Raw genomic sequence first — 26260 nt, forward strand, 5'->3', positions numbered from 1 at the left:
TTACTGTATAAACAATTAAGATTTACTGTTCTTGTATATTTAACAACCCTAACACAACCCTTTAAGTTTTTTAGGCTCTCTTCCCTGATATTAGCTACCCGCTCACGTGAAACATCTTTGCCCCCAGAACATCTAGATAATACGTCCAGTTGGGGTAACAGATAAGAACTCTTAAGGTATGTGCAAGAGTTACATTGACCAATATTATCAGATAAACGCGTGTCAGTATTACCCACATCCCCCCTAACTAGCAGTTTCCCTGAACCTTTAAGGTATCCTCAATAATACTGGCAAAAAACTTTTGCACCACCTTTGTTTAAGTGTATCCCGTCTCTACAAAACAAATTCCTTCTACCTACAAGTGTGGGCCATGCAACCATTTGTGATTGTGATGCAACCATATGCCACCATTTGTGATTCTCTGATCCACGTCTCGTCACCAATTTATTTTTCCTCCCAAATTCAACTACTTTCTTCACTCTTTTATTCTGAATTATTAATCCATAGTCTTCCATCCCTTCCCACCACTGCATTCCAATCCTCCACTACTACTAGATTTTCTGTTATACTATTATATTGCAATTCTTTTATCTTCACCATCATTATTCTATCAGTACCATTAAACCTTTTCTAAACACTCCCTTATTTCTTTATTCAATACTATTCCTTCTCTTCTCCGCCAGAATACAATTTAAAATTCTTAAATCTAATTTCTGAAAGTCTCCTCTCCTCTCCTCTCCCCTCCCCTCTGCTTCGGTCTAGTCTCACAAAACTCTAACACATCCAATTTACCCCTATCTACCTTCCTTTTTAAGTTTTCCAATCCAGATTTGATTTTTTTTTTTTAACCATTATCCTCAATTCCATGCTGCTACCATAATTGTACTTCCTGTCCCCCACTTCCTCTTTTCTACGAGGGTATCACTTATCAATGATCCAGAAGACCTCACTCCTTCCCTGCTGGGGATGACACCCAACCATCATTACAAATCTCATTACCAATATTATCACTAACATTTGAGATCTCGGCCATCATAAAAAAAAAAAAAAAAAAAGGAAATATAAACAGGTCATGAGGAGCAGGTAGAAAGTCAAGTGGAGAGGGCAAAGAGATGCAACTGTGGGGCTACCAGCATTAGTTCATGCAGTCTTATCACATTTTCAAACTGTTAACCAAAGCTGTTTCTAAATTAGTTCTGCTATTTCAACTTCAAATAAATTCTTTATATACTCCAATATACCTTCAAAATGGCTAGAGGTGTTTATAACTTCATTGGTGCCTCCGTAGCCAGGTGGGCAGGAGCAGCAGTGCGTAGCACACGCTTCTTGATTAGACCGGGGTTCGAGCTTGTAACCACCAAATACGGAGGATGCGGAAAGGTCAGGAAATGACCACTGCATATCCCCGAAGCAATATGGCCTTAGTTGCTAATGCTCCTAAAAACCAAATAACAAACAACATAACTTCATTGCTTTTTTGGCAGCTAATATATAGGTAACGATGGGCTGTGAATTCTTTTGTGGAAGCATATGAGCTCAATCTCACAACATCGACATTAATGCCCACATACATTTCTCCCAAAATCACAGCCTTAATATCTTTATAGTCTGACGTTATAGCTCTTTATGTTATTTTTTTGTCTCTTCATGATACTTTTACATTCTTTAAATTATTTTCGGAATTCTAACTTTTGTTTGTCTGTTTAAATCATGAACCAATAAGATTATATAATACCTCAGACTGGATAGATTTTTTTGAATTTTTAATAAGCATAAAAAAAATAAACAAATGTATAGTCACTTTAATTTTTAAATAACTACACACTAACCTTTGCTCCACTAAGGTCTTCTTCTCCATATTTAATAGCAGCTTGCAATTTAATAATCTATATAGAATAAAATAGCCATTTAGTTTCATTTTTAAAACATTTTTTTAAATAAAAGTCAGCATATTGTTGTATCTCCAAATATTTATTGAGAAAGCCGAACTTTTTATCCAAATAGATGATATGTAATAATACAGTAAAAGTTAGGTCACATACCCACAAAATGTCCACCAACTTGTATGCATACCTGAATGGCACTTTTCATATTAAGAAAACTTGGCCCTGTAAAAGTACTACTGAAACTGCAAGTACATATTATCCCATAAAATGAGACTCCTATCCATACTGTAACTCACTCATCATACAACAGTGCAAATGCCAACTCTTTCCTATTAAACATTATCCCATAAATCTAACAGTGCTGTTCTAGGTTTATAATACTTTATCCTATTAAAGTAAGATGAAGTGTAATTATCTTACACACACAAAAAAAGGCCAGAGATTTGTGAGATCTTAGAGGATATCGATGAGTGCTCCCTGATGAACTATCCTCCATTCAGGAAATTCAGGTAGGTTAGTAAACAACCTATCTTTGATTCCTTGCATTAATTATTGCACTGACTACTTTTTTCATAGTGTACTGGCTTATATAGTATCAAATGTGATGTTTACCATGCATTATGTCTTAGGTGTGTGTGTGTGTGTGTGTGTGTGTGTGTGTGTGTGTGTGTGTGTGTGTGTGTGTGTGTGTGTGTGTGTGTGTGTGCGCGCGTGCGCTTGAGTGAGTGTTCATTAACAGATGAACACGCACACACAAAAACTCAAAATAACATCTAGGCTGTAAAACTCAAAATAACATTTAGGAAACCACAACTCCCTCAGTCTGAGATCGGTTAACTATAACTAGTCCCCAACTAAAAAGACTGCTAAGAATTCAAGTTTTCAATAGAATCTGAACTCAGATCTCTCCCAACGAGTGACAAATCAAATCCAACCACATTAGCATGAAGGATTTTCAGAGGTACAGATATTTGTGGAAAAGTGTGGTGGGCATTATCCTGCTGAAAAATAAACCTTTGTCTTCAGAAACAGTTTTGTTTCAGAGACAGAATCATTTATTACCATTTGAAGATACCTTTACTCTGGAAAAGTGCCACTTAAATGGCAAGGTCAGATTATCCAGTGAAAGGTGACCCCTGTCCTAGCTATGAAATGCAAAATTTGTATAGAAATTAATCATAGCATTTAAAATATATAGCAATTTAAAGTGTTTGTACAAAATTTTGAACCACCCTTTTTAACAGCTTTTAATATTATGTTATGTTTTTTGAGGTCGGCATAATGTACTTGTACATTGTTAGATAAATATTCTGGTTTAACCAAATATTGTATGTTTAAGGTTTCATGAAATTTGGGCTGATTAACTCAGAAGTATTTAATCATAATTACAGATAAGTTTGGTTAATTTGTTGTACTTAAAATGTAATAGTTATACACATTACATCTTTACAACTGATTTCCAGGTGGAAACAGTGAGAACTACAATAGCTTGATATAGGATTTATAATAATGGCAAGAAATCAGCATGCAATTTCTTAAATAGAAGAAGTTGGAAAACAGAATATTTTGATGAAAAGCACAAGAACGCAGTAAAAAATACTTATTGTAATCATAGATATTGTTAGCACTTTTATGAAGTCCCAATCAGACATATACAGATACATAGGGAAAAAAGACCGTAAACACAGTGTTTATTGTAATTAGCACTTCGGTTTGTGTTACTGCTTTTTTAACTTCATTGCAATTTACACACATGCAGTGGAAGTGATTATTTGTTCTTGAACTCCAATACACTGTGTGGCTATTTACTGATTTACAAACAAATAAAAATATTAAAATCAAGAACTAGAAAAGAGTTAATGCTCTACTGTAAAAGTTGGATTGGTAGGCATACAGACACAGTTCTTTCTTTCATGGAGTAACAACACCAACAACCATACAAACTGTATGAAGTAAATTCAATAACCACATCAATCTACACAACATGTTGGAGTTCAAGTAACATGACATGACATTTGAACTCTGACACGTTATGTAGCTATCTGTGATGGGTTCACTTCTATTGATGACTTTCTTGAAGAAATAGTGGACATCAAATTAAAGTATTTTATGCTGCTTGATTTTCACATTTTATTTCTGTTCACTTCTGCTTTTATAGGTACACATTTCTGCTATGCATCAGTAAACAACACTGAACAGCTGCATTCTTATTCCATTGGTGATTGTTATTACTTTGGCTGAGTCCTAAAGTGATCAGTAGCATCCACTGTGTATATGTAAACAGAAAAAGAGAATATAAAAATGGCTGGTGGTAGTAGTAGCTATATGTGGTGATTTATTTTTGAATTGTGTTCTAGACAGTGGTGAATAAATAACACAGAGAGGAATACAGTTGTAGAACTTCTGAGGGGTATCGGCAAGTATGGTGTGTCAAACAAAGGAGTGCTCATAGCCTGCACAAATAGTTCTTGGGAAGTTAGGGGTAGCACAAATGATTCTTTGGATAGGGGAGGGAAAAAGCTTAAGGGCCACACTACTGATTTACTGAAAGAAATACTTTCAAGTAATTTCCACTGTACAAAAATAGGAATCTAATAACCATCAATATTTATGAAGATTAGAATAATCTTCATAAATATTGATAAATATTGAATAATAATTTTATTTAAATTTTATATTAATACTCCTTTAAATATCACTATTTACCATTATTTTCATATAGGTTTAATATTGTTAACCTGTGAAAACTAACATCACTTGGGGACTGCATATAGCCAGAAGGCTAAGAGTTTACCATGAATGACTTAAATTTCCTTAATACATGCTGCAGTTAAGGATTAACAGATATTATCGCCAAATTATTCAACAGGTAGCTTTTTTGGCTTTTGGGCTTCTCACTAAAACTGAATTAGTCAGCCTCCAATGAAGGTTGCTTAACAGAAATATCTGGGTTTTCTTCGGTAAAATTGAAAGAAAAAGTACTAAAAGCAGTGGTTTTGCTCCAAGTGGAAAATCCAATGGCACATATTTGCGTAAGGAAGCAGTGAATGTGATAAGCTTGCTTCCTAGCATCATTTTCCACTACTAATAACTGCCTAGAATTATCAGCCTGCTTGGACTGTTTAGCATTTCTAGCATAGAATTTTGTGATTCAGAAGTTCTTAGCTTTAAGGAATTCATTAATCTGTCTTCTTTCAAAAAGGTCTTTTGAACCATGAACTGGATTTGGACATGGGTCAGTGGCACTTGCTAGTGACTACTGTTGCACTTTTCAATTCAATCTGAGAAGTGCTCATATGACTTTTCTCACTACTTTTAACCTCTTCTTTAAATGGACTTGTCGAAAGTTGTCACTGTTCTACTGTCTAGTTAAATGTTTACTCAAAAACAGACAAAGAATGCACACATATGCTTCAAAACCTTTCTCACTTCAGTAATATGCATTAACTGAAAATATTTCAATATATCTTTCCTTTTAAAACTTCTTTGAAGATAGCAGTAAATGTCCATCAACTATTCATCCACTTTCTGAGGAAGGCATGGATTCTCTTTTCAGCACAATAATTAGATGGCAAGAACAGCCTACCACTAAGTTCTCAATGCTTAATACCCTGCTACTCCAGCTTTAAGTCTACCATAACACAGGCATTATCAACATACCCATGAGAGATATACCCATGCTTCATCCAATGTTGCTACGAATTTCCACCTTTCAGCTGCCAGGTATTTTTTGTAGAGTTTTCGAGCATGGACCCGCCACTCTGCAATATTCCTCGCTCCTTGGTGGTGTACGTGGGCCTTGTGCTTCTTCTCCAGTTGAAAATTTTCATTGATTATGCAACAAATGGTTGCCTGGGATGTTTCCACGCATGACGCTATAGCTCTTTGGGTTTTTGGATTTTCACCGACGAGTGACTGAACTTTTCGTACTACCTCCCTTGTTCAACTTGGAGCAAGTTGCAGTTTCTTCAGTGTTTTCCACTCACTTGAAGCAGCTTCGCATAATTTTCCTTTGGCATTCAAAACCTTATGGATACCAAACTTCGATACACTAAAATTTTTCAATTTGCACCTATCAATAATTTTCGTATAATTTACCCTTCTTTGGAAAGCACAATTATGTAACCTTCCAACCATGGGTCCAATTTCCGAGGCATGTTAACATTAAAACAACTTCTACAACTGATGCACCTGTTCATAAGGTTTGGGACTGCGCCTGCACGAAAAAAAAATTTACATTGCTGCTTTATGTCATAAGCAGGATTAATGTCAAAATCGTTATCAAAAGGATGAATCAACTCCCCATACCCATGTCACCATTTGATCCGTCTTTGTGAATTTAGTATACTTTTTTTTTTTTTTTTTTTTGACTGATGCTGTATAAGCTTGCTTGCTTGCATCATATGCCTCAACTAATGCTAATGCTAATTTGCACATCTTTAGTCCACAGGGACATTCCCTGAATCCAAAGATGGTCTCATAATTATGATTAAGGGTTTGCTGCCCTCCTCAATATGATGGGGTAGATTCCATCTATCTCAGGATGTGGGGGGGTTGCCACACCTTGATTGGAGCCCCCAATTGAGTGATAGCTATCAAAGTCTCGACATAAATAAACAAGGCTCCCTAACACCCCTTTTGGATCTGTCCCCCCCAAAGTAACTTGTGCATGGCCCAGCCAGGTGCCTTTCTTATGTTTAACTTCAACAATTTCTCTTCCACTTTCCTTTCAGTTATTAAAAAAATCATTTTGGTCCCTGTTAGTTTGATAAACTTCTGGCATCCTCTTCTCTAAGGAATTCCCCATGTGTGAATGTAGATGAAAAATACCTATTCAGCATGTCGGCAACCTGAGCAGGTTCATCAACATTTAAACCAGCTACATCAAGTGAAACAATGTGATTCAACCCCTTCCCTTTACCATTAATATAAGTAAAGAATTCTGCTGCTTTTCTTGGCTTTCTTTGTCAGAGACTTCTCCTAGTCTGTCTTGGCTTGCCTAACCTCCTTTGTGACTTCATTGCAGACTAGTTTATATTTACCATAGGCATCTGTAGTATCTGATAATTTATATGCATTCCATGCATTTTTATTCTCTGCCACGTGTCTGAACAGTTCATCTGACATCCATTTAGGTCTAAGCTTGGAACTTATTTCTTAATTGGTATGAAAAACTAATAGCTTTTGTGATTATTTCCCTGAATGCTTCCCATTTAGAATTTGTTGTTGGTAACATCATTAGTTTGTCCCATTGTACAGAATTTAAAAACTGTCTGAGATCCCTGTAGTCTCCTTTACGAAAGCAAAAACCCTTTTCTTTACTCTTGATGGCAGTTACATCTCTGATAGTTTTATTTCCATTCCAAAATCTGTGGCAACATTTTAGAAATAAATTCCTATTGACTTTGAAGTCAAGTCAGGTATTTAAATAATTTATGAGGTGGTTTTGATATCATATAACAATCATTTATGAAGTGATTTATGACATAACAATCATTTAAATCATTTATGAAGTGGATATTACATAACAATGCTAAATCCCAAAGCCACTCTTTTTTTTTACTAAGTTCGGCCACAACTCTGGCTTTCTCATTCATGAACAACTCTACTTCTAGCCTCAAAGCTAAAAAATATTTCAATACTATCCCATGACCCAGCCGGACTTCTGCATGATACAAAATTTTCCCTTATTCAGCATTAATTTCCAACAAAAGAGTTTGAAACTGGCAATTATTTAAGTCCAAAAGATTGAACAGAATTCACATACAACTTTAATAACATGATCTAACTTCAGAGTTTTTTCACAAACTTTCTGTTAGTGGATGATGCAGTGAAGTCCCACATAAATTGGATTTTGCTTGTCTATTTCTTGCCAAATTCTACTCATCGATCCTATTTTCTTTCCAATCATACCTGGAACTCTGTTTGTTGCTACCCTCTTCAGTTTTGTCCAGGTCAGCTCAAATGCCTTCATGGTTTCCCACCAACTCAAAAACAAATTTTCCCTTGTTGTTGCACCATGCAAACTTTAGTTATTTAACCAGTTAAGAAAGATTCTATTATGCCTGCAATGATGATTAATAACTGAGAAGTACCACTTGAGTCAAAATGCAACAGTCTACACCACACTGTTGCATGAAACATACTTACAGTATTAAAAACAGTTTCTTTTTCACAACAAATCTCTCTCACTGTGTTTTGCAAACATTTCCTGGGGGATCATTTTGGAACATTTTCCTTTAGAAAAAGACATTTTCATTGCTTTGACAACAAATTTCGGTGTTGGGCCCATTGTTGTTTGTATATTTATCAATGATATTGATGAAGGTATATCAGGCTTTATGTCTAAGTTTGCAGATGATACAAAGGTTGGCATGGTTATTAACAGCAACATGCTGTTAATAAACTGCACATGAAAGACTGCTGCACAAATTGGAGCAGTGTGGCATTGGAGGCAAATTGCTGCTATGGATAAGGGGATGGTTGAGTGGCAGAAGACAGAGAGTGGTAATCAATGGACACTGCTCAACGTGAACTAATGTTATTAGTGGAGTTCCTCAGGGTTCAGTGTTGGGTCCGTTGTTGTTTTCTGTGTTTATGAATGATATTGATGATGGGATATCAAGTTTAATGTCCAAGTTTGCAGATGATACAAAGGTTGGCAGGGTTGTTAAGGACACCACTGATGCTATGCTGCTGCAACAGGATCTGCAAAGGTTGAACAGATGGGCTAAGAGGTGGCAAATGAAGTTTAACATTGACAAATGTAAAGTACTACATATGGGAAAAAGCAACCCCAGAGCAACGTGTCAACTCTGTGGTACTACACTGACAGTGGTAGAGAATGAAAGGGACCTGGGAGTGGTTGTAATGAGTCTGTGAAGGCAGATATGAAGTTCTCTGAGCAGTGCAGACGGGTGCAAGAGTAGCTCATGGTGTATTGTCAATGATATATAGGAATTTTTCTAGCAGGGATAAGGAAGTGATTATTCCCTTGTATAAGGCAATGGTTAGGCCACATCTTGAGTACTGTATACAGGTCTGGAGGCCTCATTTCAAGAAGGATGTAGAGCTGCTGGAACGGGTACAGAGAAGGGCAACAAGATTAGTGAATGGAACAAAGGGTTGCTCTTACGAAGAAAGGCTTAAGTTTTGCAAATTACAGAGTCTGGAGACTAGGCACCGGCGAGGTGATCTGATAGAGGTGTATAAGGCTTTGAATGGTTTGAGCATGCTCAATGCCAATGGGATTCTTCATCTTGCTCAGAATAATCAGCTCAGAGGGCATAAATTCAAACTGAGGAAGGACGGATGTCGGATAGATGTGCGGAAATTTGCCTTTGGCCAGCGGGTGGTTGGTTGGTGGAACCGACTTCCATCACTTGTTGTTGAAGTTGATAGCCTAAACAAATTTAAGGCTCAACTGGACAGGTATTTCGAGCGAACGGAGGGGTGAAATAGGAGTGGTGTGTTTTTTTTTTTTTTTGGCTGAGGCTGAATAAGCTTGCTTTCTTGCATCATATGCCTCTACTAATGCTAATGCTACTGCAACAGGATCTAGAAAAGTTGGGCAGATGGGCTGAGAAGTGGTTCAGCATTAGAACGGGTGGTTCAGCATTAGAGTTATTAGAGGCGCAAGAGCAACTTCAGCTATATTGTGCCTGTTCAAGTTTTGTTATTTCCTGTTATGTTGTTGCTGATTTGACATATTAGATATGATTGGTTAGGTTTATTAAACTGTGGTATGAAAAGAGTTCACTGACGTTTGATTTTTCTCCCATAATGAGTTCAAGGCTTAATGGCTCATTTGAATGCGATTTGATAGCTGATTGGTGGGCAATTTGATATCATGGACATTCTATGATGATGTGCTTCACTGTTAGTGTGGTCAGACACTGAGGACACTGTGGAGGATCATCTTTCATTAGGAGGTAAGAGTGTGTTAAATGTATGTATCCAATGTGAAGCCGGGCGAGGATAACCGCTTCGTGTCTGTTTGACCGAAAACTTGATTTCCCGGATTTCTGCTGTTGTTTGATTTGGTATAATTTATTTTATGTTTGAGATTTCCAGATCTGTGTCCATATATTTTCAGAGGCTTTTCGATTGATGTTTTTAAAGTCATTGAGCGGTATTTTATGCAAGTGAGAATTTTTGTTAGACAGATGTTTTGCAGCATCATCCCCATGTTCATTGCCGAGTATTCCAGAATATCCAGGAATCCAAGTGAATCTGACTCTTTGTTTTTTTTTTTCTTAAGATGTGATAAGAAGGAAAGAATTTTTCTTACATATGGATGAGATGGATAATCTTCTGTCTGTAAAGCATATATTGCACTTAATGAGTCTGTGAAAATGATACATTTTACGAGAAAAGTTTTGGCAATGTGATCTAGGGCGAGACTTATTGCAAACAATTCAGCACTAAAGATACTGCACTCTATTGGAAGAGACTGTGAAATTATGCTGTTTGGCAATACAACTACAGCACCAATGTGTGTATCCGTCTTGGATCCATCAGTGTACAGATGAGAATAGTTAGAGAATTGCCTTACATAAGAGGAATGTAGCTGTTTTATATGTTGACTTGGGATATTGTTCTATTTCCCTTTTTTTTTTTTGAGGACCATGTCACAGTCAACTGAACTGATTTCCCACAGTGGAAGGGCTGTGGGGGGTAACCACAGTGTGGGTAACCACAAATTGAAATACTCTCACAATTGAAAATTGTGAGAGTATTTCTTTTAGTCGGATGCCTGCAGGTTTGCATATATTAGGTTTGTTCATATATAAATTTTTCCATTTCAGTTTATACAGATATTGCCATGTTGGATGTCCAGGAAGCTTTGAACTTTCGCAGCACAGTTCAGAAGAAGAAGAAGAACTTGTCTACAAAGACTGAGTGGGAGTTCAGGGATCTCTGTGTAAAGACTATACACAGTCTTAGGTGAGGTACGAAAGGCTCTGGAAACAATATGTAATGCACTGTGATGAATTGGATCTAAGCAATTCAACACACTTTTCCTAGCTGAGGAGTAAATGGGAGAACCATAATCTAATCTGGATCTTATCACTGCACGATAAACGTGCAAAACTGAGTAACGATCAGCCCCCACGTCATTGCTGATATCGCTCATAGAATATTTAATTTCTTTAAGCACACGGTACGTAGATATTTTATGTGTTCTAGGAAATTTAATTTGGAATCCACTATTAGTCCTAGAAGTCGGATCCTACGTTTGACTGGGATTTGTTGATTGCTTATTCTTAGTTCTGGGTCAGGATGCATCTTTCGTTTTCTGCAGAAGTGTATTGCCACTGTCTTTTGTACTGAGATTCGATATCCATTATAGATGGACCAGGACTCTATTTTGTTAATAGCACATTGGAGCTGCCTCTCGACTGTCAGCATATTCTGTGAGTGACATGATATTGTGAGGTCGTCGATGAAGAAGACCTGGGGCTAATTGTGCAGTGAGATATGAAGTTTTCTGAGTAGTGTAGACAGGCTGCCAGAGCAGGTCATGGGGTCTTGTCAATGATATACAGAAATTTTGCTAGTAGGGGAAAAGGAGGTGATTATCCCTTTGTAGAAGGTCAGGCCAAGCCTTGAATATTTGTACAGGTCTGGAGGCCTCATTTTAGGAAGGATTAGAGTTGCTAGAACAAATATAGAGAAGCGCAACAAGATTGGTCAGGGGAACAAAGGGGTCCTCTTACCAAGAAAGGCTTAAGTTCTACAAATTGCAGCATCTGTAGAGTAGGCACCTGCAAGGTGATCTGACTGAGGGGATAAGGCTTTAAATGGTTTGAGCAGGCTCAATGCTGATGGAATTCTTCCACTTGCTCAGATTACAAACCTGAGAGGACATAAATTTAAATTGAAGGACAATTGTAGAATAGATTGTGCAGAAATTTTCCTTTAGCCAGCAGGTAGTTGATTACTGGAACAAACATCCATCTGTCATTGTAGAAGTTGATAGCTAAAATAAATTCAAGAAAGAAATTTGGAGAAAATGGATGGGTGAAACAGGAAGTGGTTCTTTATTTATTTATTTTTTTTTTTTTTTTGGCTGATGCTGTATAAGCTTGCTTTCTTGCATCATATGCCTCTAATGCTAAGTAATTTGATAACTTGCCTGCAATGCTGAGGAACTACTGGATAATTTTCTGAAGACTCAAGCTCCTTCTTTAAAGCTGCCACCTTTTCTCTTCTCAGAGAACTGAAATAGTTTTTGTACTTTTCTTTGTGATTCATATTGCCTAGCAATGTTATATCTAGGTATAACATTGCTAATAAATTTAAGAGTATAACATTGCTAATATTAGCAATGTTATACTCTTAAACAGCAATACTTTCATTACAAATTAAACACAAAGCTTCACAGTTCACACTAACACAAAAATATTCATTTGTCCACTTTTCTCAAAAAATTCTACACAAAGTCAGAGTCCACTTTATGGTTTGGATTTTTTTTTTTTTTTTTTTTTAAGGAGCATTAGCAACTAAGGCCATATTGTTCCGGGGATATGCGGTGGTCATTCCCTGACCTTTCCGCATTCTCCGTATTTGGTGGTCACGGGCTCGTACCCCAGTCTAATCAAGAAGCGTGTGCTACACACTGCTGCTCCTGCCCACCTGGCTACGGAGGCGCCTTCCGCTTTATGCTTTTTCTGATAAAGACATTATAGGAAAAGGTTTTTTTTTTAAATTCAGCCCCTGATTTTCTTACTTGCTACTTAGCAGCATGTGCCAAAGAACAGAACTCATACAAGCTTTTCACCTATGATATTTCTGTCTGATAAGAAGCTGTTGAATTATATCCAAAAGAAAAAGAAAATGCTATAAATTTAAATGCATTATGGATGCACAGTGCAAAACACCTTGAAACTTACTCAATCAGTATGAAACTTTATATTCTGTCATTATAACATGAACATCTCGCTGATATGGATTGATTGATACTTGAAAAGCAATTTGTGCAAACTTTAAAGGCTGCTATCAATTCTAATTACTGCAATTATTTTGGAGAACTAGTGCCATCTAGTGTTGAGAGTTAACCCTCTCAACACTAGATGGCACATGTAGAGTAATTACTACTATTTGTTGATTAGCATTTGATTGATCTATCTTCTGTACTCTAGGAGCAGTCTTAGCTGTAAATTATTTAGCAATATATTAAAGGGGTCACGTGAAGAGACGCAGAGGACATAACCAGCCTACTGGGCAAACCAGGCTGCAAGTTGATCATGTGTCCATATAGTATATTTCTAGTCCACATATTGTAGATTGAAGCCGCCCACAGTAAGGCAATCATACTTACTAGCCCTCTCAATTTGCCCAAAAAGATTTGTTACATTCCTCAGACTCACTTGCTTGTAACATGCCCTCATTATCATCTTTCCTTTACTGTAAGTCATTTCACACTATGCAGACTCAATATCTCTGTTATCCCTGACTCAAGGTATACATTCTAGTCACTTTCAGGCAAATTTTGATCAGAATCATTACTCACCTATCTCTCCTGAACACATGATATTCGGTGCAATGAATATCTTCATCTGATATCTCTGAGTGGTATCATGTCTCAGTAAGCCCAATTACGTCACAGTTAGTTGATTTGATTAAAGCTCAAATTTGTTTAATTTTGTTCATAATACTCTAATATTACTGTACAGACAATTTTGTACTTTACTGCTTGTCACAAACCTTGTACATCACTTATAGTTATTTATAATTTTTTTTTTTTGCCATATTGTCTGAGATTGCTGAATTTTGATTCTGTTATAATGTTAAATGTTCTTTTCAGTGTTTAGAACAATTAATGATTATTAAGAAGCACTCTCAGAGAGAATAGGTACTAGTGAAAAATTTGTTCTATGCCACTGTCCTAAGTCAGTTGTGGGCTGACTTCTCAATCCCATCCCCCAACTAGCAGTTTCCGTGAACCCTTAATGTCTCCTCAATGGCACTACAAAAAAAATCGCTTGCACCTCCTTTGTTTAAATAATTCCATCTTTATAAAATGAATTCCAACTAAGACTGGCCATGCTCAGAAATATTCCCCCTAACTATAGCATTTCACAGCCCATGAATCCCTCAATTAATTCACATGGCTCTCATCATAAAATTCATTCTGCCATGTCTATGCAGAATTGAAGACACAAGCACATTTTGTCCTCTCTGATGTTATTGGCTATGAAATATAACGCATTTATATTTCATAGTAAATTCATTAATTTGCTTAAGATTAGTTTCCACATGTATTACTACACATCCACAAGTACCATTACAAGCTGATCAACTGTTTGGCAAATGATGCAAGAAAGTATGCTTATAGGCATCAGCAAAAAAAAAAAAACTCTTCCCATTTCACCTATCCATCCCGTCCAACAGTTTGTCTAGTTTTTCCTTGAATTTATTCAAGCTGTCCACTTCCACAACATCAGATGGAAGTCTGTTCCAGCAATCAACCACTTGCTGGTTGAAAGCAAACTTCTGCACATCTATTCTCATCAAATGGCACTATTGGATAATGAATTGGTTCTCCAAATACGATTATAACCTCAGGGGCTCATATCTGGTGAGTATGGGCTTGGCAAACCAGGGGCCTGAGCTGGATATCATCATTCTTCTCCTTCTTGCTTGCTTGGTGATTTCATTGTACTTCTTGGTGATTCCCTTCTACTTCAGGGTAATGCAGAAATTTTATGCTGCACCAGCCTGAGGCTGGTACAGCATAAGCCTCAGGCTTCCTTGCACTATATGGCTAATAATAATAATAATAATAACCATCCTTCCTCAATTTGAATTTATGCCCCCCCCCCCCTCATGTGCATAGTCTGAGCAAGAGGACTAATCTCAACAGCACTGAGCTTGCTCAATCCATTCAAAGCCTTAAACACCTCAATTAGATCACCTCGCTGGTGATACACCTTTGGTCCCTGCACCAATCTCCTTGCCCTACTCTGTACCTGCTTTAGCAGCACTGCATCCTTCACCAAATGAGGTTCCAGACCTGCAGTACTCATGATGCGGCCTGACCATTGCCTTGTAGAATGGAATAACCACTTCTTTATCCATACTAGCAAAACTCCTGTATATCATTGACAAAACACCATGTGCTGTCCTGGCAGCCAGTCTGCATTGCTTCCTATCTGACTGAACAGTTATCCCCCGGTCTTTTTCACTTTCCCCTACCCTGAGTGTAGTACCACACAGTTGGTACGTTAATCTGGGATTACTGCTACCCATGTGCAGTACTTTGAATTTGTCAATGTTAAACCTCACCTGCCATTTCTCAGCCAAACTGCCTAATTTTTCTGGATCTTATCTTGTTGCAGTAGCATACCACGATTACTGTCATCAACCACAGGCAGAGGTGGAAAGTGTTTCTTGCACTGCTTCTACTGGAATGAGCAGCAGCCTGGAAAGTGTTACAAGTGATACAAGTGTTAGTATCATCTGCAAACTTAGACATTATGCCTGATATACCTTCATCAGTATCATTAATAAATACAGAAAACAATGGGCCCAGCACCAAATCATGGAGAACTTCACTGATAACAATTGTTCACAAACGTTTATATTCCCATCTTAGTTTTTCCTCAAAATTTGTGAGATGTTGATGATAAGCAAGGCGTGATGCTTTCAGAACATATTCACAATGGAAAAGCAGCACCACATTCACTAGAATACTGCCATAATGAAAGATTACCATTAGTTTCTAAAGAGGGAGAGCAAAATGGATTATAAGGAAAACTTTGAATGAAAAAATTTCTAAGGAAAACGTAGTGGGAGTGCTATAGCTCAGGGGAGAACTGAGGGGGTGGTTGTCCTTTGAATCACAGCCTTTTGAAATGTACTGCTTGTTTGATGTTTGTGGAGCTATCAGGAATGGGACATGATATTGCCAAGGGAAATGTCTTTGTGTATACTCGATGTAAGGAGTGTGAGGAAATCAGGTGCCAATTCAGCATTGGTATAGGCCTTTATGAGAACTTTAAGAACAGGGCCCACAAATGATTTAAATTGAGGGTACCATCATTCTCTCAGCTGCATACATCAATGCCAGAGCTTACACTTGAACATCAGACAACACAGCGGCAATCCCCAATGTAGAATGTGCTGGTCCCACAGGAAATAGTTGTGGTCGTGTGACTACTGTCAGGGAAATGGGGAATATATTATGCAAAAAGGATATGTCTGCCAGGGCAAAAATTGATGAGGTGAAGAGAGCAGATATCATCTAATGAGGGCACAAAACATAATATTGTTGTACATGTTGGCACCAATGATATTAAGAGTAAAAGAATGGTGGAATTGCTGAACAAGTACAGTTCAACGTTAAAAAAAGCTGCAAGTTGAATTTGAAAGTGCTTGCAATTCTGCTCAGACAAGATAGCAGGGAGTATATGATGAGATCCTTATCAATCAATTCAGCCCCTGGAGAGATCGTGCAAGGCTCACGGAGTAGAATTTTTCTTAGCCTGGTCTGTGCTTGTTAACAGGAGAGACTGCTTCAACAAGGATGGGATACATTTAAATAGAAAGGATGCAAGAATATTTGCTGATGCTATCAAGGCAGTGTTAGGTGGGTCGGAAAACTGCTAGCTTGGAGGGGGGATTCACAGACTAATAGATTAACGGTAGCCACAGGCAGAGGTGGAAAGTGTTTCTTGCACTGCTTCTACTGGAATGAGCAGCAGCCTGGAAATCAAGGAGTGAGAGATTTCAGAGACTGCTGGAAGTCATCACGGAACAAGTAAATACATGGGCTGTGTTAGGGTAGCTATGAATAAGAACAAGTGCAGGTATACTTGCGTGTACATCAATGCTAGGAGTTTAGTACATAAATTTGATGAATTTGAGGTGTTGGTCAAAACATCAAAGGCAGATATTGTTGGGATATCAGAGACATGGTGTCACACAGACATAAATAATGCAGAATTGGAATTTGGGGAATACAATGTGTACAGAAAGGATAGACAGGATAGGAATGGATGAGGGGGTTATGCTATTAGTTAAGAAACACATAAAATCTAAGGAAGTGCAGCCAGTTGACATGGGTGGATGGTGCAGTGTTGAGTCAGTTTGGTGTGACATAAGTACTGGGGAAAGCAAAATTGAGATTAGGAGTGTGTTATAGGCTTAATGACTCTGATGAGTATAATGAACTACTGTATAGAGAAATAAAGTAAGCCAGTAAATCAGATTGTCTTATAATAGGGGATTTTAATTTCCCAGATATTGATTGGAACTTGTGAGTTGGCCCCTCACACACGAGCAAGGCTTTTGTCTATTAACTGGATGATTGTTTTCTACAGTAGCGTGTTCGGGAAGCAACCAGAGGGAATAATACTCTTGATCTGATTATCAGTAGTGATTCTTCATGCATTAAGAATCTGCAGATAAAGGAACCACTAGGTGGCAGTAATCACAGTGTGTCGATGTTGGATTTACTCAAAAAAGTAACTACCATCAAGGGTAAAGGGAAGGGTTTTTGCTTTTGTAAAGGTGACTACGGTGGTCTGAGGCAGTTTTTAAATTCTGTATAGTGGGACCAACTGATGATGTTACACAACAGCATATTCAAAATGGGAAGCATTCAAAGAATTAATCTTGGATGCCACTAGGCTTTTCATACCAACTAAGAAATACTGTTCAAGATTTGGGCCTAAATGGATGTCAGATGAACTAATAAGACATGTATCAGAGGAGAAAAATGCATGGAATACATATAAATTAGCAGGTGACACAGAAGCCTATAGTAGATATAAGCTGGTTTGTAATCAAGTCACAAAGGAGGTTAGGCAAGCAACGGCAGATTAGAGAAATCTTTGGCAAAGGATGCAAAGAAATACAGCAAAGACTTCTTTACTTATGTAAACTGTAGAAGGAAGGGGATGAATCAGATTGGTCCACTTGATATCAATGGTTCAACTGTTGATGATCCTGCTCAGGTAGCTAACAAACTGAATGAGTATTTTGAATCAACATTTAAACATGAGGAGTTATTCAGGGAGGGGAATGCCAGAGGTGTATTAAACTCTGGCAGTGAGCTAAATGATTTTGTAATAACTGAGAGCAAAGTGGAGGAGAAATAGTTGAAAATAAACATAAGAAAGGCACCTGGGGTGGATGGGATCTATCCAGTTATATTAAAGGAGGCAGGAAAGGAAGCAAGCAAACTCTTAGCCATAATTATGAGAGCTTTCTTGGACTCAGGGGAAGTTGTTTTTTTTTTTTGTTTTTGGTTTTCTAGGAGCATTAGCAACTAAGGCAATATTGCTCTGGGAATATACGGTGGTCATTCCCTGACCTTTCCGCATCCTCCGTATTTGGTGGTGATGGGCTTGAACCCCAGTCTAATCAAGAAGTGTGTGCTACGCACTGTTGCTCCTTCCCACCTGGCTATGGAGGCGCCCTCAGGGGAGGTACCCATGGACCGGAGGTGTGCAAATGTGACCCCAATTCACAAAGGAGGATCAAAGGGTGATGCAAGTAATCAGGGAAATAAATGGAGGCACTGGTTAAAGAGGCACAATCATCTAGACAAGACTTCAGTTATAATTTGGACACAGCATGGGTTTGTTAAGGGGAAAACCTTGTCTGACCAATTTGTTGGATACTATGATGTGGTCACAAAGGAACTGGATGCAAAGAATAATTTTGATATCATATACCTGAATCTTAGGAAGGTTCAGGTATATGATATCAAAGGAAGATTGATACTGTTGCACATGGAAGACTGCTGTACAAATTGGAGCAGTGTGGCATTAAGGGCAAGTTACTCATTCAGTTTGTTATATGTTCAAAATACTCATTCAGTTTGTTATATATACTCATTCAAGGGCTGCTATGGATAAAGGGATGGTTGAGTGAGAGAAAACAGAGAGTGGTAATCAATGGAAACTCCTCTACGTGGACTAATGTTATTAGCAGAGTCCCCAAGGGTTAAGTATTGGGTCCATTGTTGTTTTCTGTATTTATTAATGATATTTATGAAGGTGTATCAGGGTTAATGTCTAAGTTTTCAGATGATACAAAGGTTTGGCAGGGTTGTTAATGACTCTAATAACAGTACACTACTGCAACAGGATCTAGAAAAATTGAGAAGATGGGTTAAGAGGTGGCAACTGAAGTTTAACATTGACAAATGTAAAGTACTGCATATGGGTAGTGCTAACCCCAGAGAGTAACGTATCAACTGGGTGGTTCTACACTCAGGGTGGTAGAGAATGAATAGGCCCTGGGGTAATTGTGCAGTCAGATATGAAGTTTTCTGAGCAGTGCAGACCGTCTGCAAGAGTAGCTCATGGTGTCGTGTCAATGATATACAGGAATTTTTCTAGCAGGGATAAAGAGGTGATTATTGCCTTCTTTAAGGCAATGGTCAGGCCACACCTTGAGTACTGTGTGCTGGTCTGGAAGCCTCATTTTAGGAAGGATGTAGAGCTGCTGGAGCAAGTGCAGAGAAGGGCAACAAGATTAGTGAATGGAACAAAGGGTTGCTCTTATGAAGAAAGGCTTAAATTTTGAAAATTACAGTGTCTGGCGACTAGGCATCTGTGAGGTTATGGAATGAGGTGTATAAGTCCTTGAATGGTTTGAGCAAGCTCAATGCTGATGGGATTCTTCCTCTTGCCTGGAAGAATGGGCAAGAAATTGAAATTGAAGAAAGACAGCTGTAGAATAGATGTGTGGAAATTTGCCTTTTGCCAGCAGGTGGTTGATTTCTGGAACAAACTTTCAGCTGTCGTTGTAGAAGTTGGCAGCTTAAATAAATTCAAGGCAGAACTAGACGAACATTTGCAGCGAATGGATGAGTCAAATGGGAAGGTTTTTTTTTTTTTTTGGCCGATGCTGTACAAGCTTGCTTTCTTGCATCACATGCCTTTACTAATATCTCTTTATATTAATGTAATTATACAAGACATTTATGGATAAAATTTTTTCTAATGAATTACCCAGCGATATAATACACTGTCCAGTCAAAACAATATGTGCACTTGCCTAACAGTGGGTATTTCCACCTTTTTTTGCCAGTACTTCCGCTACACAGTGAGGCATGGACTCTATAAGGATTCTGAACTTTACAGGAGGTATGTATCACACTGCCAGGATCATGTCCTATACATCTGTGCCAATTCGTGGTGGAGGATCCAAATGCCCAATCTGCTAATCTATATAATGCTAGAGATGTTCAATGGGAGTCATAACTGAAGAATTCAGGGGCTAAGGCAGTGGTTTTCAACAGGGATGCCGCGGCACACTAGGGTGCTGCAACAACATTCTTGGGGTACCATGTAATTTCGATTTAAGTTACTTAAAGTTATTATTATTATTTATTTTATTTTTTTTTAATTTATACATTAATTTCATTATAAAAAGGTGTACAGTATCCATTGTACTATATCTTTTTAATTCTGTGGTGATCTATAATTGATCTTTATTTAGTACCTCTATATAAAGAATAAAATTATTATATAGGTATATATTAAAAGGTCAAAAACCACTGTGTTAGGTATTTCTTTTGGCCTAGGGGTGCCGTGAAAAAATTACTGGAACACTAAGGGTGCCGTGAACCGAGAAAGTTTGGGAACCTCTGGGCTAAGGTATGAGGGGTTTCCGAAAAGTAAGGTAACACATATTTTTTCTAAATAATGGTGAAAGGGAATGAGATTATAAACACGGTGGATAGATAGACCCGTTAATAACATTCAAAAGACTGCCAGTGTAGTGTAGTGTTGTGGTACTGTTGCCTCACAGCAGATTTTAATTGAAGAATGTCAGCTACCATGCGAGTGTGATCCAAAACAGGTGTTCGGGAAGTTATTTGCTTTTTGCAAGCAAAAGGGTCTTCACCAAGTGACATTCACCGTGAACTGGTTGTTGTGTATGGTAAAAAGGTGATGACAAAGAAGCAGGTGTGCAACAAATTTAAAGCGAGCCATGTTGACATTGAAGATCAACATCGGGCAGGGCGCCTCCATAGCCAGGTGGGAAGGAGCAGCAGTGCGTAGCACACGCTTCTTGATTAGACCGGGGTTCGAGCCCGTCACCACCAAATACGGAGGATGCGGAAAGGTCAAGGGAATGACCACCGCATATTCCCGGAGCAATATGGCCTTAGTTGCTAATGCTCCTAAAAACCAAATAACAAAACAATAACATCGGGCAGGTAGGCCTTCACCGAGCAAGACAGAAGACAACATTTTGCGCATTAAGGGCATTGTTCTTGAAAACAGGCAAGTGAAACTGCATGAAATTGCACAAATAGTGAACGTGAGTAAATTGACTGTTCACAAAATTGTTCATGATGTCCTTGGCTTTCAAAGGGTGTGCTGCCACTGGGGGCCCCAACAATTGTCAGAGGAGGACAAAGCAAAACACATGGGGATGTGTCTGGAGAACCTGTTGCAATATAGCAGCGAAGGAGAGGATTTTCTCGCTCACAAAGTCACAGCAAACAAAACGTGGGTTCATCACTTTACCCCAGAGAGCAAATAAGACTCCATGACCTGGAAACATCCACAATCTCCTGTGCACAAAAAATTCAAAACTGTTCCCAGTGTCTGAAAAGTCATGGCCACAATGTTCTGGGATCGCCACCAAGGCATTCTGTTGGTGGATTTCTTCTGTTGGTGGAGGAACAATCAATGCACAGCTTTACTGTGCAATGTTGGAAAAACTGAAAGCCAACATTCGACGCAAATGACCAGGACTCCTGACAAGCAGCGTGATTTTGTTGAAAAATAATCCCTCTACAGCCCAGACTTAGTGCCTTCTGACTTCCATTTGTTCAGCCCTCTGAAAAAACACCTTACAGGAAAGAATTTCACCATGGATGAGGAAGTTCATCAGGTGGTAAGTTGTTGGTTACTGCGTGTGGACACGTACTTCTTCAGTACTGGTATTGATAAACTGATCTATCATTGGGACAAGTGAATCAATAAAACTGGAGACTTTGTGGAGAAGAAGTGCATGTTCACTTATTTCTTGGTGTGTAATTTCAACTTCGTATTATTAAACATCATCGAGAGAAAAAATGTGTTACCTTACTGTTTGGAAACCCCTCGTAGCACATGGAAGTTACTTTCGTGTTCAGTGAATCACTCCCAAACAATACCAGTAACATGGTGGGGGTCATTATTCTGTACCATCCCAGAAGACAATCAACATAAAGGATGTACCTGATCAGCCACAATGGAAAGGTAGTTTTTAGCATTCAGAGTGCAGTTTAGGGGTATGAGGGCTCCAAGATACTCTCAGGAAATCAATTCCCATAGCAAAACACTGCTATCACCTGCCTATTTATGTTGGATCAGGATGTCAGAGTGATTCCTCTCTGCTGTTTATCACCATACCCTCCATCTACCATCATACAGCATAGTAAGGAATATGATTCATCAGAAAAAGCAACTTTTTTCCCGTCATCAATGAGCCAATGATACTGTTCAGATGCAAACTTTAGTCATCATGGACAAACAGCAATGGGGGGGCCTTAAGCATGGGTACCTTGACCGGGTACCTAATATGGAATGCACATACAGAGGAGAGTTCACTGGATCAATTTCTTGGAAACACCACTGGTCCTCCATGATTAGAGTCTGTGGTCATGCATTGCACCATTTTCTGTCTATTAGCTCACACAAGACATGACAGCCTACGTTCACCATGCCCATCAGTGAGGCGTGGGTGACTGCCACTGGCCCAGTGACTACTGCTCTGTACACTACTGGAATACCTTAACTACAGTACTCCATGAGTAGCTCACAAAATTTGCAGCTTCTATACAGTGCCACCCTTCAACCAGTACCCAACAATTATCCCTTCTTTTGAAGTCCATCGCATCACATCCCTTGCCCATGTCAATCATGTACTTCATACAGACTGCATGCAAAGAATCTGCAGTATCACATTTACTGATTCTCACAGCTACACAAATACCACCTGGTGGGGAGGAATGGCTCATTGCTAAAACATGCAGGTGGTCATAATGTTTTGACTGAATAGTGTATAATACTGACAATTATACACTGAAATTATACTGATACCTTCAGAGTTGAATATCTCAGTGAGAGCTAATTCAAGGTATCTGAAATTTAATAGGTAAGTTATAAGAAATATGAACTTCAGAATGCCATTTGCAGGTTTTGCTAAAACTGTTGAATATAACCACTGCCCACTCTGCACATCCCCTGTCAATACCAATTTCAGGCAGAGGGAATAGAGTTTTCCCCATAAGCTATTCCAAATTTTTCAGCCTGGGTAAAAACATGTAAGTCAGCTAATGAATATATGTACAAACATACATAATACACAATAAATCTATACAAGTTAGCCATGCCATTTGCAGGTTTTGCTGTTACAACTGAAAAATATAACCCCTGCCCATTCTGCACCTCCCATCAAAGCCAATTTCAGGAAGAAGGAACAGAGTTGCCTCTTTTGTTGTTTTTAACTCTGTCATTAAACATCCATAGTCAACTTTATATTATCATATAACATCATTATGATTATATCAACTCTTAACTGCCTTAATAAGGCCACTATCTTGGCAAGGTCTGGCACCTCTGCCTGCAAGCTATTCCAAGTTTGTCAGCCTGGGTAAAAAACCTGTAAATCAGCTAATGAATATATGAACAAACATAATACACAATAAAACTATATAAATTGCATAATATCTTTACTGGTACACTGTGATTAGAATGGTTAAGGTATTAAAAGTAAAGCAAAGCAATCACCTAACGTGCCCATGTTAACAGAAAAGAAGAGTTAAGATAAGTAAAATAATATTTACACTAAGAGAAGCAACCATTATAGGTGTAAAACCTGTAATGATTGTCATTTGTCAAAAAACATGCTCAAATCAAGCTTTTTACAACATTATAAAGAAGTCTGTAGAGACAAAATCAAAACATCCTAAACCTGTATCAGGTAAAGAACGGACAAACAGTATGTGTAAATGACCACAACTGCCTATATGCTCATACTATTCTGAAAAAGGACCACTCCAGATAAGAAAGTTGTTGGTGTTTGTTTATTTGGTTTTTTAGGAGCATTAGCAATTAAGGCCATATTGCTCCGGGGATATGCGGTGGTCATTCCCTGACCTTTCCGCATCCTCCATATTTGGTGATCACGGGCTCGAACCCCAGTCTAATCAAGAAGCGTGTGCTACACACTGCTGCTCCTGCCCACCTGGCTACGGAGGTGCCAGAGATAAGAAAGTAACTGACGTTACCCAACTTGGCTAGCATCTATACCTACCCATTCTAACTGTACGTGTTTTCATCACTATGTACATACATCACACAGAAGTCGATTCAGAGTAATGTGTCTATTTTGCAGTACAGTTCTTGTTATATTGAGGTGAACGACAAGCCCAGGAATTATTATGTCAACTTGTATATCTCTGCAATTTGGATGGAGACAACTGGGTTATCAAATATAAGACAACTGGTTTAACAGCATAAAGATAAAATGACTGTGTGGTTTAATAGCTAAATTTAATCTTTAATCATTCATTTATGAAAAGAAAACAGTGTCAGGCCTAAGGATATGCATGGTGTCAGTTGAATGGTACTGTGTACTACTCCTCAACAATACCATCACTGCAGGGATGGGGAATGTCTTGGGAGGGGGAGTGTTTACCATGGCTTTATGCAACATTATGTACCAGCTCACATCATAAAGAAAGTTACAGAAACCAAGAAAGAGAATGATTACCTCCTGATGGAAGTTTCCCTCAGGTCACTTGAACTAACACCAGCATATTTCTGGCTTTGGGGATATATGAAATAATACCTATAATGACAATAAAGAATCTCAGAGCTCTAGGATACTATTATTAGAAAGGTAAATCAACATATTAGACAAGATGAATGTCATGGGTTTGAATCCTGCCTCGGGCTTGGATCAGAGTAAAATGCAAAATCTTTGGGAGGTGCATTATGACCACAGAAGCCAATGTGCCAACAACTAACAAAATAAAAATAAAAAAAAACCAAGATCAATGCTGTTGCTATTGCTATCGCATTTAATGACTAAAGTACACAACATACATATAATTGTGTCATGCTGCATGACAATTCATAAATTTCACAAGGATGCTAACAGTTGGTTAATCAAAACCAATTAACCAACCATTAGTAAGCTATTCAACTAAAAATGACAAAATACAAAATTTTACAATACATTATACTGGATTTAAGAGGATTTCCTCACCTTGGAATGATAAGCTGGATTTTCCATTTGACATGTAACTTTCATAGCTTCTTGATATAAACAAGCTTGGTAAAGTGCTTGAGCATAGTAAAGTTTATAGTCCTCTATTTCTGGATAAAGTAATGTTAACTGCTCATAACAGTTTGCTGCATTAACAAAATCCTGAGTAAAATAGTAGCAATATGCCAACAGCGAGAGGGATGCACGAGACTGTTAAAAGAAAACAAAGGTTTCCTATAAAACATGTATTGTATTGCATACCACATGCAAAAAATAAAAAACTAAGATTTTTAATAAAGAAGTAAAATCTTATATTAGTATTAACAAATTTATGTAAGGAGGGAAAAAAAAGACTACCCACTTTGCCCACAGTTACTTCCACAACACCAGGTAGAAATTTATTTCAACAACTGATTACCCTTTACCCAAAGGTAAGATTCTTTCTATCTGTTCTGCAACCATTCTTTTCCAATTGAAATTTATATCCCCTTATGTGAGAATGTTTGAGAAAGAGTAAGAATGCCATCAGAACTCCCATGAGCTCTCCCAGCAACCTGTTTGCGCTGCTCAGAGAACTTCATGCTAAATACTACAGTTACCCCTAGGTCTTTTTTTAATCGCCATTACCTTGACTTTGGTACCAACCAAATATATATTATACTAGAATTATTGCTATAAAATGCAATAACTTGCATTTATCAATGTTAAACCTCAAATGGTATGAGAAAATAACACAAGACTACACATAGCAATATGCAAGATATTTATTCTGAGCTAAGGCTAATTTACACAAATTTATTCAGAGTGAAGGGGAAAGGATATTAATAATGATGCTTTGCTCCCTTCTTCCAAGGCCAGAGGAATCTAGGGGGACACCTACTAGCCTGAACTGACTGATGATGATGCACATTAGCACTCCAGCAGTCAGTCTCAGCTAGTAGGCATTCTCCTATTTCTCTAGCCTCAAAAGAGCTGCTCCTGAAATGTCAAATGTTAATAATAATTCTCCACTCCCTAGTCAATTCATGTGTGAGGACCAGTACGAAAGTAATGCCTCCTAATTTTTTTGCTTTTGAATGTGCCACCATAGATCATTTCACATGTCAATGAGTAGTCACTAGAGGTCTCTAGTTTCACCATAT

The 26260-nt window shown here is 38.1% G+C and overlaps 1 protein-coding gene across 2 annotated transcripts in view; it reads right to left on the reverse strand.

The window, feature by feature from the left end:
• Ttc30 (tetratricopeptide repeat domain 30) overlaps window positions 1-26260 on the reverse strand; it is a 232476-nt gene that overhangs the window by 181375 nt on the left and 24841 nt on the right. For both annotated transcript variants that reach the window (XM_090376994.1, XM_090376993.1), the window contains exons 3-4: window positions 25119-25328; window positions 1830-1886 (exon numbers count right to left, since the gene is read on the reverse strand). In XM_090376994.1, the coding sequence (XP_090233120.1) occupies window positions 1830-1886; window positions 25119-25328 (267 nt within the window). The remainder of the gene's footprint in view (window positions 1-1829; window positions 1887-25118; window positions 25329-26260) is intronic.

This window comes from Mastigoproctus giganteus, chromosome 7 (genome assembly GCF_048544385.1).
Source record: "Mastigoproctus giganteus isolate SK-2022 chromosome 7, ASM4854438v1, whole genome shotgun sequence".
Lineage (NCBI taxonomy): Eukaryota > Metazoa > Arthropoda > Arachnida > Uropygi > Thelyphonidae > Mastigoproctus > Mastigoproctus giganteus.